Consider the following 21167-nt stretch of genomic DNA (forward strand, 5'->3'; position numbering starts at 1 on the left):
AAAAATCGACCTGTCACCATAACACATTGCACCAACAACTCTTCATGGATTTGAATTTGCAGCCAAAGGGACCTTGCTGCAGGTGTGTGCTTTATTCTGTTCTTATCATCGTCTTGTTATAGCATGGTCGTCTTCTTTTCTGCTGTTGCCAAATTTTGTGGTTCTTGTGTGACCTTCATTAATTTTGAATGATATTAAGTTGATTAATTTGCCATAGCTTTAGGATATTGAGCATGAGTTTCTTATTAATTTAATTGAGAACTGTTTTCAGGTGGCATTAGTACTTTATGGTACCATATATACCATGCAGCTCCCCAAGAAGAAGAATGGTGAGATGGGTGTATTTCTGTTGTCAACCGGGTGAGTGGATTCCATGCTATGCTTGTGAAGTGATCAGTCTTTTGCAGATCAGTCTTTGTTTCGTTGTCTGTTCGACCTTGAACATGCGTGTTTGGGATTACATATTAAAACCTAATTAGCTAGAATTTCTTTGCTAGCTCCATCATGATGCGACAAAAACAAATCTATTAATTATTATCATATATATACATAACCATTCCATGGGTTACAAAATCCTATGTATTTCTTCTTAACACGATTTTCTTGATCATTAAGATCTAAATCTGACGAGAAAGCTCTGCAGGTCATCGAAATTGGTGATGACTAACACCCTGACTTCTTTTGTCTCTTTTTTTTTTACCTTGCTCTGCAGGTCATCGAAATTGGTGGTGACTAACACCCTGACTTCTTGTCTCTTTTTTTTTTAACCTTTCCTTTGTCATGAGAAAAACAATATAATTACTGATCGGTGCAAGAACTATATAGTAAAAGCTTTGAGATCAATTGGGTTGCTAAAGAAAAATAAATTAGAAGTAATTAAACCATTTTTATCCAAAAAGGAAAACCAAGAATGATAAAATGATAGTTCGAACAGAATAAGAAGCTTTAAGGTCGAACACATGACGAATGTGAGGCACAAGCAAAAGACTGCTTATTTGGCAAGTGTTTGCATGGAATTTGACGCCCTAGTTAAGTTTTGAAGGCAGCTCCGATGTAAAAAACTACAACAAATTTAAAGGGGTCAAGCGCCAAAGATCGTCTTCCAACCAAAATTAGTATCCTCAGTTGTTGGAGTTTCGATAAAGATGAAGTTGGAAAACTCAGATATACGGAGGTGAGATCTCTCTCATGCCCAGTTTCATCTTATGTGAATTTGTTCCTGTGGGGTATTATTTCTTTCTAGTTATACAAACAAGTCCTAGCTAACAATTTATTTTTTACGTATTTCGTTGTGTTGGACCTACGATGGATCTTAGATAATACAGTAGAAACAATCCCTTTATATAATCTGTTAAGAGGACTTATTTTCTCTCTAGCTACACACCTTTATATCCAATATTTTCAAAAGAGTAAAATGTGATAAGCCTGGACTCTGAATTATTGATCAAAATAGTAAGACATGGCACGAATGGGTGAAGACAGGCTCGAAGAAGAAAGCAATTATGACGCCACTGCCTCCTGGGGTTTGTTCCCTCACTTCTTTTACTTATCACTTTATATGATTTTCTGTAATGATCTTTTAGTACAGCTAATGATCTCTTTATAATCCTTCGCATTTTTGTTGCTAGGAACCTTTTATTTTAGTATGTTTTATGTGTAATGCATAGTACAATGTGCATAGGCTTTACTTTGTGATCTTGAATTCAAGAGAAAAAAACATTTTTATTTTCATGTGAGACAAAGATTATACACGCACATGTATTTATGTGTATAAATCTTGGAAGAGGAAGAGTTTTTATTTTTTCCAATTCAAGAGAAAAAAACATTTTTATTTTTTTCATGTGAGACAAAGATTATACACACACATGTATTTATGTGTGTAAATTTTGGAAGAGGAAGAGTTTTTATTTTTTTCAACATGAAACAAAGTTTTATGGTTGAATTTTGGTATTTTTTTAACTTCATTAAAGTTATTTAAGATAGATTTATCATTCACTCATTATTTATTTTAGACATTTTAATATTTTATGCACCATAAATAGGGGTTTAAAAGAGATCATTTTAGTGTTAATTAAAAAATATCAAATCAATTTATTTAATTAAAATCTTAATTATATTTATTTTGAGCAAAATCATCCTCCAAACCTTCTTCTCCGTGGTTAAATTTGATCAAATATTGTTTAATCAATACTTGTCATGCGTCCGCCGAAAAAAGTCAAGGTTTGATTCTTCACATGTGTGCTCTCATATATGTCTTTAGTCAAAAAAATACTACGAAACCCTAGGTGTAGTTAATGAAAGGACCGGATTAAATATCAATTTTTTTACATGAACAGTAAGTACATATTGACGAATTCGTTTCGAGACTGTTTGGTTCTTGACGAATAGTGGGTTTGACAGAATATTCATCTTAAAAAATCATTTTGGTTAGAGATACTGCTAACTATATAATAGTAGATTTGATATCCTAGCTAGTAAAAACATTGATTTTCAACCATTTAATTTTTAATTTACTTTGATAAATCTATTAAAGCTTCAGGAAAAAAAAAAGGAATATACATATTTCCCCTTAAAAGGGACTAACTAATTATTCATCAGTTTATTCGAGCATTATTTACGATAACGATTTGGGTATAAAACTCATAGAATAAGAGGTGATTAAGAAATAGATAGTGCCTTAAGAATTGAATATCGTACACTGAAAAAGTGCTTTATAAAATTTATAATTTTTTTCATTTTAATTATTTTAATATTTTAAAAATATTTTATTTAATAACTAAAGAAAAAAACATCGATCTTTTTGATACAAAACACTTAAATATGTAGAATCTGTTTGACATGATAATAATTATTTTTAAAAAAATTATTTTTTATTTATTAAAATAATATTTTTAAAATTTTAAATTTTGTTTTAAATCTCAGCACATTAAAATTATCAAAAAATAAAAAAAATAAAATAATTTTAATTTTTTTCAAAAAATATTTTTAAAATATTAAAATAAATAAGGTAAACTAATTGGACGGTGGAGGAAGGACATGGTATTATTGACGTGACCTTGTCAAGAGAGAAAGATCCCAATGTCTATAATTTGGATTTTAAAATAAGATCCCAATGTCTATAATTTGGATTTTTTTTTAAAAAAAAGTTAACATAATTAATTTAAAATATTAACAGAATAACAAAACTAAATTTTTTGTTGATGAAAAAACATAGTTTTTATATATCACACGATTAAAAATACATAATTCTTATAGCTTTTTGCTATTTAAAATAACAATTTCTAATAAAAAAATATTAAATGGGAAAAGAGAAAAAAAATGAAAAAACAATCTTAAATACAGAATGAAATTCAAATTATAATACAACTAATATCATCAAATAAAGCTTGATAAAATAAATTTAATTATAACAAGAAATATCACCCATAATAACTAGAATGAATTATATTTACCACTTAAAAGTTTATGAAGTAAAAATATTTGATGCTTGCCAAATAAAATCAAAGAAGGCCATGTTAGGGAAAAAATTCAAATTATTTAAGATACATGTTTAAAAGATTATAAATATAATAAATTATTTGAATATGTAAATAAAGACAGAAAGATTTCTTAAATGAGAGGATATCTTTTTTATATTTTTATCCATTACCTTTTCTATATATTTTTTTTAAAGTGTGATTAGGCTATTTTTTAAAAAAAAATTATATCAAAATATATTAAAATAATATATATTTTTTACATATTTTTTAAAATTAATATATTAAAATGATCAAAAATATATAAAACATTAACTTTTTATAAAAAAATAAATTTTATAAAAACTCTATTACACTGCATTACTAACAGCTTATTTAAAAGTGTAGTTGTGATTATTTTTTAAATAATTTTTTGTGTTAAAATACATGTTAATAATATTTTTTTATTTTTTAAAAATTATTTTTAACATTAGTATAGTAAAATAATTTAAAAATACTAAAAATATATTAATTTAAAATTAATAAAAATAATAAAAATTAAACTTTTTTTAAAAATACTTTTAAAATTAAAAAACAAACAGTCCTCAAGATTCGCATACGGAGCCGAAGATCCTTCAATGTCCTTCCCTGTGATAAATAGACGACTACAATTCCATCCGTGCAAATAGACCAAACAAATTCATTGCAATCCTTCACAAAATTTCCTGGTCAGTATGAAACAAACGTGTCACAACATAAAACCATAATTTATAACTATCATTTTAGTATTTTATATTTAATTTACTTGTAAAATATTAATTTGATTTCATTCTAATTAAGAATTATCATGTAACGGTTATATATTAATTAAAAAATATTTATATTAAATTTAAAATAAAAAATAAGTTTATGACACTGTCTAAATATGAAAATATAAAAAATATAATTATAATTTTTTATATTGCTAAAAAGTACTTATATATAAAAGGAAAAAAAATATAGTGTTCATGTTTTTCTTTTATTTAGAAAACAGTGGGAAGCTTATATTAATTAAAAAACCATGTGGAATCTCTAAAATGTATTTTTCAAACTCAATATAAATTAAAAAAATAGTTTTTTTAGATAAATAAAATTTCAAATTTTAGTTTTTTATGATTCCAGATCATAAAAATTTAAAATACTATATCGTTTCCAATTAAACCGCCCTAGTCTTCCTCACTTTATTGCCGAAACTTCCCCAAGGACTAGCCCTGACCTTTTAAATCTTTATTACAAGCACAGTGACCACTAGTTGCTAGCTAGATCAGTTTTGATAGAGTTGCATGTCTATGTATGTGAGCTAGCTGGTGAAGATGGGGGTCGATCAGCCGCAAGGGTCACCGTCCTACTACAGTTCTTGGTGTTAGTTCAGAGTCTTCTATCGACGAACTTATCTCAAGCTTGCTAGTATTATTAAACGATTATTTTTTTTTAGTTTGATATTTCTTCTGAATTAAGTTGCAAATTAATTAATTAGTTAACCTAGGTGGAATAAATGATTTATGAATTGTTGCTTGTTAGGGCAGCAATGGCATCCTGATAGGAGGACAAGAACACCTTCTCTTTTGGGTGAAGCCAAATGTAAATTTCTTCAGCAAATCCAAAAGAGGCATTCAGGTAATTAATAATGCTTTTCTGAAAGCAGTTGTTGACTGGTGACAGTGCTTCTGGTTCAACATCACGAGAAATTTTGTGTTTCTTCAAATGTTTTTAATTAGTTGATGTTTTGTTTTTGACAGCATTATCCGATCAGAGGAAATGAACAATGCATGATGCAGGATCATATGAACCTTTAGACGAAAAAGAAGAAGAAGAAGACGATGATGATGGTGAGGGTAAGTCATGGGTGTAACGGATTTTTTGTTTTTTCTCTTAATAAAATTCGATGTATTTTTGAAGTTCCCGTGCTGTAGAGCAAATGGTCACATAGAAAAAATAAAAAAAAGTTTCAAAGAATATAGATCAAACCAAATAAAAAGAGAAACAAAAGTAAAACCAAAATAAAAATAGATTAAAACATCAATTACTCCAAATTAAAATATCTTCAGGACCTCTGAATGGATCTGAACATGTATAAAAGAATTAATTATTGAAGTTTCTCAACCAAGATGTCAAATGACGAAGAATGAGTTAATAAACAATCTAGTTCCTCCATAGTAAAAATCAACTTGTTTCTAAAAATCCAGATACCCCAGAAGATACCATAACATAGAAGAAGAAACGCATTCTTCTTAAATTTACCGATGGCAAGATGTTTCCATTCCAAAACACATGTTCAGCTGTTGTAGGAATGCACCAAGTCATTCCTAACCAGTCAGTGAATCTGCTCCACGAGCAGTGAAGGTGTGAGAAAAGACGCTGAATAGATTCAACAGTACCTGTACACAGAAAGCCTCGAGTGCATAAGCTGTTAGTGAGAGAAGCCAGATAAAAAAATATAACTTTTGGAGCTGTTAGTCCTTTTTATAATAAAATAGAAAATAAAGAAACTCCAGGATATTGAGTCTGATTAATGTTGTGACAGGCTGACTTAAGACTGTAGTTAGTAGTTACCATCTTTCAAGTAAAACCATTGCCGTGGACTCTCACAGCGCATATAGAGTATGTTTGTCAAGAGTTTTTGTTTTTGCATTTGATGCAGAGTATAATCTTCCCCAACACAAAATATAAAAATTATTATTTTGCTGCTGTATTTTTTGGTGATGACCCATCATTAAAAGCGAAAACAAAAACTCATAAAAACACACTCGTACTGGAAGAGAAAACGTGAAACTCAGAAACTCTATTAAGGTGGAGTAGTTGAGAGGTTTTAAGTTATAAATCAATCTGTTTAATTAATTGTGCTCATTGGTAAAGAAAATTGATGCTTTAAGAAACATCCATCATTCTCTTTTGTTTTTCAAGTCTAGGGAATTTTATGAAAGCATTATTTTCTCGTTTTGATATGAGGAGAAATGATGGCCAACGAGTGCAACTCTTGAATTTGGGAAGTTGACAAGATATTAAAACCAACTTGCAGTTCATTTGCCATGAAACAGGTCGACCACGATCCTGCAGCCGTGCTTAAACTATAGAAAGGTGGGGTAATGATTTTGCTTGTATATCTCGTCTAACTATTATGATCATCCGATTATGTGGAAGTAGATGCGCGAACTCAATCTAAATGGTGGAATAGTTCGGATAATTCGAATTCTGTTGTCCTCCATATCAGGACTGATATTCCACTGTTGGCACATTATTATTATCTATAAAGCTAAATGGGATAACGTTTTTTACTGTAGCTACACCACTTTTCACCTTAAAATTTTATCCTGGAGTTTTTAATTTGATTTAAAATTTTTTATTTTACATGATTGAGCTTAAATTAAAATCCAATTGAATGTTTTTTTGGTGCGAGTGTTTAATTACAAGAGAAGTGATTGAAGTATAACATACAAATAATATAAATAACGTGCTTGAATTTCATATAAATAACGTGTTTGAATTTGTTGATGAAGTATACTTTTGTTTTTTATATTTTTTTTATTATAAGATGATTGATCCTTTTTATTTTTTAAAAATTTTCAATAAATTTAAATGGTATAGTATTTTTACTATAGTTACATCACTACTTACTTTCTCACATTTTATTATGAATTATAAAAATAAAATTTTTAATAATTTTTAATTTGATCATCAATTATTTTAGCACAATTAAATCCAAATTAAAGCAAAATGGAACCCTGTTTTTCCAGCCATACCAGTAGATTCTAGCCTCAACAGATAATGTGTCTTTTTTCTTTTTCAAAATAATTAGGGTGAATGATATGTTGTTTTTTTTCTTAAATTAATTGTTTTTTAAAAAACAATAAAAGTTTTTATAAAATTTTTAATATATGTAACCTTACATAGTTTTTTTTTTATTAATGCAATTAGAAAAGATAAAGGGGATTGGAATTTTTTTCTCTCTTATTTAATTTTAATTTCAATTTTGTCATTCATGATTGTTTTTTATTTTTATTTGTTGCCTTATATTTTTATCATATTGTTAAATTAAAAACATAAGCATATCTCGAACTTTTTTCTTTTTAGTTAAAAAAATTAGAGATAGGATGCTTTATGAATAATGTACAAATAAAATCATTAGATGTTTTATGATTATTATACATATATATTTTTATAATATTAAAAAAATTCATCTTTTGAATGGAATGTTGTTGTTTTTTTTTTCTTTTTTATTTATTATTAATATCTTATTTTTTATTCATGTTATTGAATTAATTGATTTTATTAACAGCAGCCAGTTCAATGGCCTTTAGATTTTTTTCCTTTCTGAAAAATATTTGTATCTTTTTTATTTTTTTATGATAAAACAATTAAATAGGCATGCAACTTAATCTGAGCTACCTAAATAGTTTTTGCTATATTGAAACACCCTCGAAATCCTTTCTGGATTGGACTCTTCTGCTCGAAAATCTGGTTTTGTAGAATTTTCATGGCAAGCTTTTTCTGAAATGTAATTTGGTGGATGGTGCTTCTCTTTTTAACATATGAATCTTCCTCGTGGTACTATACACACCCTCAATCGTTGAAGAACCTAGAAAATAATTCAAAAGGGGCATGGAGTGATGCAACTCCAATGGTGGACAGTGGAAGTTCGTATTTCAAGCTCTCATGCTGGGGAGCGTATGGAACGAGCAATTATGGAGCCTGAGAGATTAGCATTGTTTCTCCTCAATCCCCGAACAATTTCCTGAGCTAGGCGGTGACAAGAATTTGTGCCTGTGCTCAAACTTCGATACCAGTGGCGAGGAAAACCCTACAAATGTTCCTTTTATAGGGTTCATATTTGTAAAACCATCATCTTCAAAAGTATTGCCCTACGCAGTATATCTAGTTCCTTTTTCCTGTTCGAGATTTGTTACACACGTTAGCAGTTCGAAATACTTTGATGTCTGTTTTCAATATTTAATAATCTGCTTCGTCTAGACTTCGGTTAAATGGGCTCTACACCACGCCTTAGTACATGAGCCAGCTTCTTACTGGGCTTTTGGACAAGGCTTAAATTCTAAGTACTCCTCTTTCTACGCCGAAATAAGTGGGCTTACATAGGGGTTGTTTTATCTTCTAATTCTTTCAAACATTATCAAGAATAGGTTGCAAATTGCGATTGTCAGCCTCCCCGCGAAGCATGAACTCCAATTGGATGGTTGAGGTACCCTGGTACTTTCATTTATAAAATAATAATAATAATAATAATAATAATAATAAATCCTGAAAGTGATATTATTGCAGGACTCCCTACTATACTACTAAAAAATTAATAAATATGAAAAAAATGAAAAAAATGTATTAGTATATTACAATGATATATATTTACTGATACAAATTAATTAATAAAAAATAATAAAATTTTTTATTGATATATATCAAGGGGATGGTATAGAAAGCTATAATAAGATTTAAAGAGATAAATCTGATGTGATATTTTTGTTAATAAAATTATTAATATTAGTTTTTTTTAGTTTGTTTTTATTCTCGATTTCATCAATAACATACATATTAATAAACTTTTAAAATAAATACCAAATAAAAAATTCATCTATAAAACTAGTAAATCCAGCAGTGATATAACGTGGCTCAATTCTTGACCCTGATGGGAACTTGGAGTTCTCTTAATTTTAGTATGATTTTTTCTTCTAATCCTGAAAGTGATATTATTGCAGGACTTCCTTCTATCCTACTAAAAAACTAACAAATACAAAAAAAAAATAGATAAAAAAATTTATCAGTATATTACAATGATATTTACAGAAAAATTTTTCTAAGTATTAATCAATTAATAAAAAATAAAAAATAAAATTTCTTGATATATATCAAAGGGATAATAGAAAATGCTATAATAATATTTAAAAGGATAAATTGTATGGTGACGTGATATTTTTACTGATAAAATAATCAATATTAATTGTTTTTGATGAATTGTTTTTATTCTCGATTTCGTCAATAACATACATATCAATGAATTTTTAAAATAAATATTAATTAAAAAATTCATCTATAAAACTAGTAAATCCAGCAATGGCATAACGTGGCTCAATTCTCGACCCTGATGGGAACTAGGAGTTCTCTTCTAATTTGAGTATGATTTTTTCTTATTAATCGTCGACATGGAATAGTGATGCTGAGATATAAAAAGAGGTTTAAGGCACGAAGGTTCCAAAAGCAATGCTTGAACATAAATTAAGGTGCATGATTCTGGAGTTGACTAGAGAACGAGCAGAAAAGCGATGGCAGTGCTAACTAGAGTCTCTTCCCTTTCACTCATACATGACTGTGGGTTCGATTATTCATAACATTCTGTCCCCTTTTCTATATTCATTTTTAAGTCCACGCAATCGCATGTTGTCTGCTCTCGTTCCTTGGCAATCAGCTGGTAGATTGAGTCTGGAAATTATACCTCTAAAGAAAAAAAAAACCCTATTATCTTATTGGACTCTCTCTTAGAATAAATCGTTGGTGATGTGATATACTAATGAAATTCAATTAATAATTTGAGTTATTTTTCTTTACGAGTAAATCTAGATCATTATTCTCAAATCAACAATTTAGATTTTACGGATATGATCAAATTCAAAATCATTAATGATTTAACCAATGATAAAGTTAAAGTAAAGGAGAAAGGGTTAAAACAAAAAAAAAAGAATTTTCTTTCTTGTATTGCTATTATAATGTCAAATACTTTTATAATTTTGTACAATGTTAATGAGATTTTGTTCAATGTTAATTTTATATTAATACACATTCATATAGGTATTAATCAACATGTTAATCACAGTGGTTCTGGAAAGTATAAATGGTGGGCCCCATATCTTGGACCGTCCACATGCAATGCAGGGGATTCCCGTATGAAAGAAGGAAACAACACCCTCGCAAAGGGAGGAGAAGAATAGAGAAAAAAAATAAATCCATGAAAGCAACACTCGCTCACTCCTGTTTGCTTTCTAATTACTTGTAATAATAAATGGAAGAGCTCCAAAAGCCCAAACAACCCTTTGAGCCTATCTAGTTATATCACAGTCCCCTGCTCCCAATGCCTTCATAAAACAGCAGCTACCATCAAACTCCTTAATTCCTTCAATCCCTCCACCGAATTAATCTCTCTTGCAATTCTCAAACTTCTACCTGCCCCTCGATCCACATGCTGCTAGAAATGAGTTCTTTCAACTCTTTTATGCTACTAAGTTTGCTTCTTTTTGTTGTGGCTCCGGTTCATGGCTTAAATTTAAGGAAGCTTGATGAGACCACTGTTCCTGGACCGACTGAAGAGAAGTGCTCGCCATGCAATCCAAGCCCTCCACCACCATCACTTCCACCAGTAGTATATCCCTCACCACCACCACCTCCACCATCACCACCACCACCTCCACCAGTATTATACCCCCCACCACCTGCACCAGTGCGGCCACCACCGACTCCAAAGAAGCCGCCATCAGGTTACTGCCCTCCACCTCCACCTCCATCAAAATATGATCTTTACATAACTGGTCCACCAGGGGAAGTGTACCCTGTTGACAAAGATGTCAATGCTGCTAGCCGCCATGCCGTGAGTTTGCAAGTTTTGATTGGATGTGGATTGATAGGCTTGTTTGTTAGAATTGGCTTTTAAGGCCTGGATTTATAAAAGTAAATTAAGATGGAGTGATCAACGATTCTAAGGACGCGAGAAACTCATAGCTAGCTAGGATCTACCTGGTTCTTGCTTTATTATTTCCCAATTGCTCAGTATCCTGAATTAATAACAACAGTCTTCTATGTCCTCTTCCTTTTATTTGTAAATAATTTCTTTTCAGCAATCCTTCCCTGTTTGCTTTTGTTATGAAGATGTTGCTCACCTGATGATTTATGATCGGAAGGTTAGTTTACGGTCTATAAATTAATTTTGAAAAATTGCGAATTCGTACAATAACAATATTTAGGTGCTGTTGTATTAATTATTTATCGTGGATTATACGTGGATGATATAATGGATCAACCACCAGGATGCGCATTGATACACCTGTTTGTTTCAATTATAAACCTTGCGATCAATTAGGCCGACCATTAGCTTGTCTCAAGGCACGTCTTCATTAAGTTGTACTCATGGATTCCACTTTTAAAATTAATACAAGGTTAGTTCTTGGTGGATTCCTTGGTTAAATAGTTTATCCTTCAAAAATCACCTAGATCTGATAATACGTCAATGATTAATTTGCATGCTGACCAGAGATAAATGTTCAAAGTTCGTTCTCGAATATATATATATATATATGCATACTGTTTATGTGAACAGTATATATGTCTTTATTACCTGGCTGAACTGGTCTGGATATATATATATATATGCATAAACAGTATACATGTCTTTATTATCTGGCAGAACTGGTCTAGTCTAAAGTTAAATGCGTTGAACCGGGTCTAATATAGTAAAAAAAATAAAGTTTATTTTTTTATTTTTAATTGTATTTTAGTGTTAACGTAACATTTGCAGAATTTAATCGTATTTTTAATTTTATTTTTAATTTTATTTTACTTGATATCGTTGCGTGCTTAAAAAGTCAAGAAAACAAACAGTATTCATCTATACATGATAGAATTATAGATAATTTAACTGAATAATAAATTTTTTATATAAAATATTATTTATTTCATGATATAAGGACAATAATTAAATCTATAATATTTAAATTAAAAACTATTAATATTAATATATATTTTTAAAAATTATTTTATAACTTCAATTTTAAAAACATTCTTAACTAAATACATTAAATTATTTTTTATTTAATCTCAATTTTAACTGTAATTTTAAAAATATATATATATAAATACCAAATTAACTTTAACTAATTTTTCATTTATAAAATAATTTTTTTAATATAACTATAAAAATTATAACAATACCAACCACAAAGCCAATGTTGCCTTAATACCATGCTGGCCGTACAGTTCGCGCCCTCTTTCGAGACCCTCTCACGCACCCAAGGAAAAGCAAGAAAGTCTAGAGAACTTTCAAGATCAAAGTACACCTTTAACTAATCTTTGCTTTGAAATGTAGAATTCTAATTCATATATAACATTACTCGAAGCAAAAGAATAAACATAAAATTAACTTGTAAAATCTCCAAAAGTAGATATATGCCGATCGAAACAATTTAAATTTACAGGACATGGATTTAATTATTTTTTATAATTAGTAATAAATGTCTAATTTGTCTTCTTTTTTGGGTTATTTTAATTTTTCAGGCTCTGATTTACACGTTCTACGGCTTCACTTTTTTTTTAAAAAAAACTTTTTCTTATCAAAAGCCACAGCGACTACAGTGCCCAGTGAAATTAGAGTTTGGATAACCAGGCAAGTGCCATTTGTCCCTGTGAAGCCTCCTCGCCCTAAATGCCACGTATCCATGTTATGTGAAATCAAAGAAGACATGTCGACCATCTGATTTTCTGTCTGTGGATATATCAGCTCTGATTACCTATGTGTCAGATGTCGTCTGCTACAGTTCCGAGATCAACTTCGGTTTCACCACATTGAAGGACCCAGTCACATCAACATGCCCAAAAATAATAGCTCTGTGGTGGGTCACAGGTGTGGGATGCCTCATTGGTGGATTGTATTCTTAAAAGAAGACTTTTAGATTGGTAAAAGTTTTGGTTCAGCGAGATAAGGTCATAAAAAAAAACAAAAAGAAAAGAAAACGAAGTATTTAAAAAATAGTATAATTTGAATGTAATAGTTCTTTAACATCTATTCTATATAAAATTATTGTTAGGAATAATAGTTTAACGCATATGTGATTTTTAATATTTATATAGTGGTTTTGTAATGATTTTTTTAAATAATTAACTTTATTAAAAATTAACTCAAATTTTTATATACATCTAATTGCTAAAAGATAGTATTTAAGAGTTAATGACTGAAAGATAAAATCAAGAAAGCAATGACAAAAGAAAAAATAGATTATTGAAAACATATTGGGGATTTGTTTTTGATACACTTAATAATATTATAAAGATTTCAATGAAACAATTTTAACTATATCCTCAAAAACCACAAAACAAGATCTTAATTAACTCTAAATTAACTTGAAAAAACCTTCATAAAATTAAAATTATATTTGATAGTCTTTTAAAGTATGTTTAGAATCATCTCATTGGTATCTTTTTAACAATATTAAAAGTGTCGAAAACAGAGCTCTATTATGTCTCTAGTGGCTCATTTTTTAACGGGCATAAGATTTTGAATTTCATTAATTAACCATTGGATCTTCATTCAATTTTAAATTGATTTTTGTAGCTATTAATTAATTTGTTTCAAAAATAATTTTTAAAACAACCACTATTTCTAACAGTAATTGTGTTCAAATTATATTATATTTAAAATACTTCTTTAACATGTCATTTTTCAAAGATTTTTGTTAAATAGTGTTAGAATTATAAAATATTTTTTATTGGTGAAGTTTAGAATGTTTTAATATGCTAATATTAAAAATAATTTTTAAAAAATAAAAATATATTATTTTGATATATTTAAAAAACAACTATTTTTATATTTTAAACACTCCCTTAATGCCTTCTCTATCTTTCTTTCTTTCTTTGTACTTGATACATCCAGCTGGTTAAGTGTACGTGGATTGCTTTAGTTTGTAGATGAAACATCACAAAATTGGCTAAATTAACTTAATTTGATAGGATAAGTAGCTTTCCCACTTGTACCAGACCCATTCATTGTCTTGGCTTCCCTCATATATATTAAATAAATCGATGCTCAGGATTGATCTGTAGATAAAAACAACTAATAGTTTTTTTTTAAAAAATCAAATGATTTGCAAATTTTGTAATTATAATCAAATCCTAATCTTAAAATTCAAACTAATAAGTTAGACTTCATAAATCATATTAATAAAGGGGGGTTCTGTATATATATATATATATATATAGCCGTTGATGAGATAGTTATATTAAAAGAAGTCAGTCATGTGCAGAAAAAGGGTAGAAACAGAGGTAGAAAAAAGAAAAGAAATAACTTAAGGGAGGCCACGAAATCAATTGGGTTATTGACACGGCGCTCCTTTGCCGAACAATTTGCTACTTACTTGACCTTTCTACCGACAGGCACAAAAATTGTTGCCGACGCGGTTCAATTTCTAACGGGTACCCATTAGGTGGATAACTTGCAGCCCAATCCAACTGAGTTGGAAATAAAATTGAATTACGGATTCGGATATTTTCAGACCAAGGTTGGACGGAGCAACGGAAGATCTAACCCCATCCACTTTTATCCCAGATATTTTATTTTATTTTTCTGTTTGAAAGAAGGATTTAATTCCCAGATAAAACCAACCAAAAGAAAGTTGCGCTATAAAGCTTGTAAGATGACAGGTTAGTGTTTGGGCTTCGAGATCCTTGACGTCGCACATTTCATTAATTTCATCAATGGTTTTCTGAATGAACTATAAGCACGAACATAAACACATGCTAAATGTTCAATGGGTTTGGAAATTGGAATCAATGTCTTGTAGCTGTAAGTCTATCACTACCACTGCACGTCAAAAACCAAGTGCTCCTTTAGCAAAAAGAAAAGAAAAATAAAAAACAAAGCATGTACTACGAACCTAACTCCACCGACATGATGAAATTTAGGAAAAAGACTCCACCTAGCCTTGTAGTTTCTGTATATCCAATTAATTGAGACCATGACAGGAACGGGAATATTCTTTCTTTCTTTTTCTTTTTTTTTTGAAAAAAAGGAATATCGGGTTCCAAATGTGCCTCAAGTCCCTCTTCTTTTTTCTTTTGTTTGTTTGTGACGATGGCACTTTATGAAGGTTATGTAAGCCAGTAAGTCATGAAATGCAGTAATTTTACGTTGGAGGCTAACAAAGACGTCAAAATCACTCAATTTGTTTACTTTCCAGCTCCACCCAACAATCTTCGTTGCTTGATGAATCAGTTTACAGTGATTGAACAAGACTTTCGAAGTCAGCAAAATAAATAAGTCATCAAATTAATTGGACTCTCTTTCACTTGCTGCTATCTTTTTCCACGGCTCGTTCTATTATCGAACCCCACAATCTTCGAGAGGACATATATATCACATGGTAGGTATAGAATTCCATCTTCTAGTATTTGTGAAATCAACAACCTTTTTCATGTCTCTCATATGATAGTTTGAGTCGGAATTAAAAAGAATATTCATTTGGGCTAGATTTCATATTTAAATTATATTACTGTTTTTTTTAATGAAACAACATATTTATGTCTAGTTAATTCAATTTATGAAAGTTTAATTATATGTTAAGTTTTGATCCCAACATCATGATATTGTAAGATCTCTGCAGACACGTGTAGAATGAAAAAAATTCTCTACAAATTCATGTTAGCTTATGTCTACACATTATTATATTTCTCTTAACACTATTTTTTTTTAAATAATGAAGGTGAATAAAAATAAAATATGTATTGTAAATCTTTTCCTTTTCTTTTTGTTATGAGACGGCTCAAATAGCACGACGTTGGAGTTACGAATCATTTGACACCAAACTTTGCAGCTAAGATCAAGAATGTGTTTCATTTGGGAATGGATCAGTGTTTTTTTTTATTGAAGCAATCGATGGGAAAGCATGTGATTGGCTTGTTTTGAGGAGCATGCATGTCGCCTTAATTTTGCTGATCTTTATACTTAGAGATCACCAATCGAATTCGTCTCAAGGCCAGAGCTTAAGAGGGGAAAGGAAAAAGAAAAGGAAGGTACAATCTCGATGAGTTCCAGGCAGGCAGCAGTACCCATATAAGAACTCGAAGTAACTTAATTGAGATCTTCAAAAATGCATATGCTTTTGAATACTCGAAACAGAGTGCGTGAAGATTCAAGACAGCAAACACAAACTTCAACTAGCACTTTCGATCCAGAAATTACGTACGTTTTCCATATTAAAGTTCACTCTCCTTTAGAAAGCTAATCGCTTTCAATAGTTTAATAATCGAAGTTCGCTGTCCCGTACAATTGGAAAATTAAAATCAACCCGGGTAGAAATTGTTAGAAAAAGAAACAATTTGACGTGACTGCCTGTGAGCCAAATAACTTCTATGGCAAGTGAGGCATTGTCTTTTTAATGTCATTGTCCGATCGGTGACCCAGCAGTACATCGCTACGATGTGCTATGCTAATATAGTTAAGCGCACAGCCCTGTTTTGGTTTCCCTCACAGTCACAGGGTAGATGAAAATAAATAAGTAAATAAATACAAAATCCCCGTGCAGGGGGGGTTTTCTAGCAACAAGTAGTGATTTGACAGTTTTTAGTCCATCACGAGACGCTATTCTATACTTGAAAGTAAATTCCAGTAAGAAAGAGTAGTGGATGATAGAAATTAACCAAATACCCAACAAGCCTTTCCAAGCTATAACTAGGGATTCTGAAATTCAACAAAATAAGGTATCCGATTTCGAGGTGGCTAGAGGATAATTATTATTGCTACATTTCAAGATGAAGGCCTAGCTGTGACTGGAAGAAAAAATTGAAGTCCTACCTAATTTTGTTCTGAGGTCACATCTTGTGAAGCTAAGAGAGCTGAGAAAATTTGCCCTTGAATGACAATTTGCACATCTTATTGCAACACTTCTCCTGTATCATTGTCTTAGTAGCTGACCTTTGTCTTCATTCTAAGGTCATCGGAGAGAAGGTTCGGAGTTTCATGGGCCCCAGGTGTCTCCTCTTTTAATCAATCTTCACCAAATTAAAGACACTAGCTATAACTTGCTTTCTAATTCTTTTGCCCTTGAAGCCCCTTTTCCTTTCCGTTTTTCATGCTTGGCGTGCCATGACCAAAGAATCCAAAACCTGAAGTCTCCTCATAAGTCACTCCCCACACCATCACTCACACCCCCTTCGCGTCACCACTCGCTCCTGTCTCTCATTTCCTCTCTTCTATCTCTCCTCACTAACAAAAATGGATATTAACTTAACCCTAACTCTCTCCGTCCTCTTCTTCACATCCGTACTTGCCAATCTTCCTAGCTTGGCCACGTCGGACGACGAGTGCCCTTATCCTTGTTATCCTCCTCCCACGGGGACCGGTACCCCAACAGTACTGAAAACACCGCCGTCTCCTCCATCTCAGTCAGCAGGATCATACGCGCCTCCTGGATACCCTTCTCCGGCTGGGAATTTACCGTTCTACCCTCCTCCACCTTTTGGCAACAACTTGTATGGTCTTCCACCTCCCGACCCTATCTTGCCTTATTTCCCGTTCTACTACAGGAAGCCTCCTCATCAAACTGACGCGTCTGTGGCAACCAATAGTCTTCCAACTCTCATGATGGCCGCATCTAATATTCTTGCTTTTGCTTTTCTGCATCTCGTTTTTGGTTGATGAAGTGAGTGAAGAATTAATCTTTATGTAATTTTATCGCCATCTGTGCTGATAAATTTATAATTAGGCTTAATTAATTAGTTGGCAATGTTTGAATTTATGTCTTGCAAGGAGGAGAAAAAGCATCACCAGTTTGCTATGTTTTCTTTCTTTACCAGCTGTAGAGAACCATTAGCTAGAATTTAATTGCAAGATAATTGTTTAGTTATTCGTTTCCTATTATTTGTTACTTGTCCTTTAAGATGCTTTTGTATGTTATAATGAAGGAAAATAGGAAATTGTATTTACTTGTTTTAGCTGGGAAAATGACGTGAAGGATTAGTCTGATATAATTAGAATGGTTGGGGAGGGGTGTCCGTTACTGTTCATGTTTCCGTTTCACTAGTGATTTTAAAAAAATTTAAAATTTAAAATTTAAAATTTTATTTTATTTTAAATTAATATTTTTTTATAATTTTAAATCATTTTAATATACTATATTAACAATAATTTTTAAAAAATAAAAAAATTATTATTTTAATATATTTTTAAATAAAAAATATTTTTAAAAATAATTAAAACTACCCGTTTCATGGGAATGTGGTTTATCACGTTTCAAAAAATTTGTTTTTTTATTAAAAATTAATTTTTTTTATGTTTTGGATTATTTTGATGTGTTAATTTTTAAAATAAAAAATATTTTAAAAAATAATTATAATTTTATTTTTAAATTGATAAATTGACACATCAATAAAACTCAAAAACTATGAGAAGTAAAATTTCCAACATAAAAAACTTGTTTTTCACTTAATGAAAAAATAGGTATCCATGTTTAAAAATTATTTTAAATATAATATATTTGTGGCATAAACTGAAAAATAAAAATAAAAATTTAATTAGAATTTAATATATATCAATCCAACTCAAATGGATAATTATTTTTTAAACTTGATGGATAATAATAAGGTGTAGATATTATTAAATCTGACCGAATCAAATATAAACCGGATTATATATTTATATTATATAAATAAATTTGTAGAATATTTAGATTCTTTCAACATGATAAATAAACACACTGGTATTGGCATAAAACACACACATGTATAAATAATATTTATCATTTTATATTTAGCATGCATACTTAAAACATATATATTTATTATTTTTTATTTAATAATAAATAATAATAGATAATGAATATTTATTAAAACTTGATAAATAATTTATAAATATTTAAATTTTTTTATCAACAGATAAAATATAAATATTAAAAAACTCTAATCATGGGTAACCATTCTCATCACTGCTAAAAAAAATTTAAATTAGTAGGGGAAGAAGAAGATCAAAGTGATGTGATAGAAGAAGGTAACTTTAGAGAGTTTGTATGATGGCTAAGGATATATACTCTATTATTTGATTTTTAGGTTTCAAACTCAAGAGATGAATTAATTATTAAATTAGTTTGAATGTACCATATCTAGTTGAAAAATCTTAATTGATACGTAAGATAGTTCAAGAGCATTGCGAGGAAGGAGAGAATGATATTTAATTAAGATATATAAAGTAATTTGCTTTTTTCCCTTTTCTTTTCTTTTTCGTTTTCTTTTATTGTATCTTTTTTTCTGAAAGTTTTCTTTTTTCTTTTTTGTGTCTCGATGTCTTTATTTATTGGGAATTTGCACTTTATCCCTTTTTATGTATGGATGAGGTGTATGAATCATAGTGGCGGGGTGGAAACATTGTTGAATGGGCTCCTACACGGCTAGAACACTCATGACGCTAGTAGTATATTCTTTTCCTGATTATACTTTAAAAGCAAACACCAGTACACTTTTTAACAGTGATGGATGGAGATTCAAGAACCCTGTTTTGGAGTCTTAACTTTCATCGAGCCTCCTGTTCAGCAACAAAACAAAAGGAGAGAGAGAGAGAGGGCGAAGAGAACTTCATCTTTTCAACCGATTAGTTCTGTCTGTTTTGCATTGGATTACTCCTTGACGTTTTATAAAATGGGTCTCACAAATCATGATTCACCATTCATGTGAAGCTTATCTACAAGTTCAGCAAGCATGAAATTCCTTCCAAGTAATGGATATCATTTCTCGTTCTAGAATAGTAAGAAACTAACTAGAGGCGGCTGGAGCAAGCGAGGGTCCCTTCAACGATTGCCAAGACCTCAATTAATAAAAAGCCTATCCACTTGTCCCGATACTTGGTGGTGGTTTCACTAAATTGATCACGTTATAAATTTGTTTTTTTAAATATTATCAGTTCATATCATAAGTTTATTTTTTAAAATATTATCAATTTAAATTATATAAATTTTATAATCATTAAAGATTTATATAATCATATTAATAATAATAAAAAAATCTATGTAATTATCTTCCCTGAATAAAAAAATCACAAATTTAATATAGTTAAGAACTTACTTATAAGATATATATATATAAAATAAAATAAATAAAATAATTTAAAAAATATCATTTGTAGTTTTGCCCAATATATATATAAAATAAAATAAATAAAATATTTTAAAAAAATATCAAGTGTTTTTCACCTTGAGCTGCCAAGAATACCAAATTCTCTTAAATAATCAAGCAAACACTGAAGACTAATAGTGGATCCAAGGCTGGAATTAGTAGCTTAATCTTAAAGGTTAAGCTTTACATCTCTTGTCTGCATCACTTGCCTAAATTTGCAAAGGATATGTCTTCTGGGTTCAACTGTTTCTCATCACTTGCCTAAATTTGCAAAGGATATTGGGTTCATCTGTTTATGTGCATATTAGCCTATACGGTTAAATCTGATCGCTTTATTAGAACAGAAACCTCAGTTTCTCTGACATCACATCCTTTAGCAACATAAAAACCAATCAGATAATTTTTTTCCCGTTAGTTCAATAATAACAGAAACCTCAGTTTCTCTGACATCACTGCACATCCTTTAGCAAAATAAACACCAATCGGATAATTTTTTTCCCGTCATGTCAATAGTTGAAAAGAACAACTGCAAGAGCTGTCGGTCAAGTTTGGCATGCAAAAACTCAAAGTTACAGACTTGAGGCGTCATCCAGCTGCCTCTATTGCATCGGGTTGTTTCTGTTGGCTTGAGAGTGATATGTTCAAGGGTCGTCACATAATTTCCCAGCATAACTTCTTTCTCTATTTAGTTTATTGTGCTTCGTTATAGAATTTTTTGAGTTGATACGGACCATTCTAAGCTGGAGCATGTCATAATCTATATTCATAAACGTTGCTGATTTTTTTTCTTTTAATAAATTAGCAAACAAAATA

At 30.2% G+C, this 21167-nt stretch overlaps 2 protein-coding genes and 1 long non-coding RNA gene across 3 annotated transcripts; all 3 read left to right on the forward strand.

Moving 5' to 3' along the window:
- On the forward strand, positions 1-5382 carry LOC105124785 (uncharacterized). Its single transcript, XR_842118.1, has 4 exons — positions 1-82; positions 272-1174; positions 5021-5111; positions 5234-5382. It is a non-coding gene; the product is annotated as an uncharacterized LOC105124785 (long non-coding RNA).
- A 5020-nt stretch (positions 5383-10402) lies between these two features.
- LOC105124790 (leucine-rich repeat extensin-like protein 6) lies at positions 10403-11388 on the forward strand. The gene has a single exon (XM_011024917.1). It carries the CDS (start codon positions 10675-10677, stop codon positions 11140-11142), a length of 468 nt encoding a protein of 155 aa, XP_011023219.1. The 5' UTR covers positions 10403-10674; the 3' UTR covers positions 11143-11388.
- A 5883-nt stretch (positions 11389-17271) lies between these two features.
- Positions 17272-18176, forward strand: LOC105124798 (hydroxyproline-rich glycoprotein family protein). Its single transcript, XM_011024929.1, has one exon. It carries the CDS (start codon positions 17467-17469, stop codon positions 17887-17889), a length of 423 nt encoding a protein of 140 aa, XP_011023231.1. The 5' UTR covers positions 17272-17466; the 3' UTR covers positions 17890-18176.
- The last annotated feature ends 2991 nt before the right edge of the window (positions 18177-21167 follow it).

Source organism: Populus euphratica, unplaced genomic scaffold, assembly GCF_000495115.2.
Source record: "Populus euphratica unplaced genomic scaffold, PopEup_1.0 scaffold1.1, whole genome shotgun sequence".
Taxonomy (NCBI): domain Eukaryota; kingdom Viridiplantae; phylum Streptophyta; class Magnoliopsida; order Malpighiales; family Salicaceae; genus Populus; species Populus euphratica.

Excerpts from the sequence above, each read along its gene's own strand:
- LOC105124790 (XM_011024917.1), top strand. The coding sequence starts at position 10,675 with ATGCTGCTAGAAATGAGTTCTTTCAACTCTTTTATGCTACTAAGTTTG.
- LOC105124798 (XM_011024929.1), top strand. The coding sequence starts at position 17,467 with ATGGATATTAACTTAACCCTAACTCTCTCCGTCCTCTTCTTCACATCC.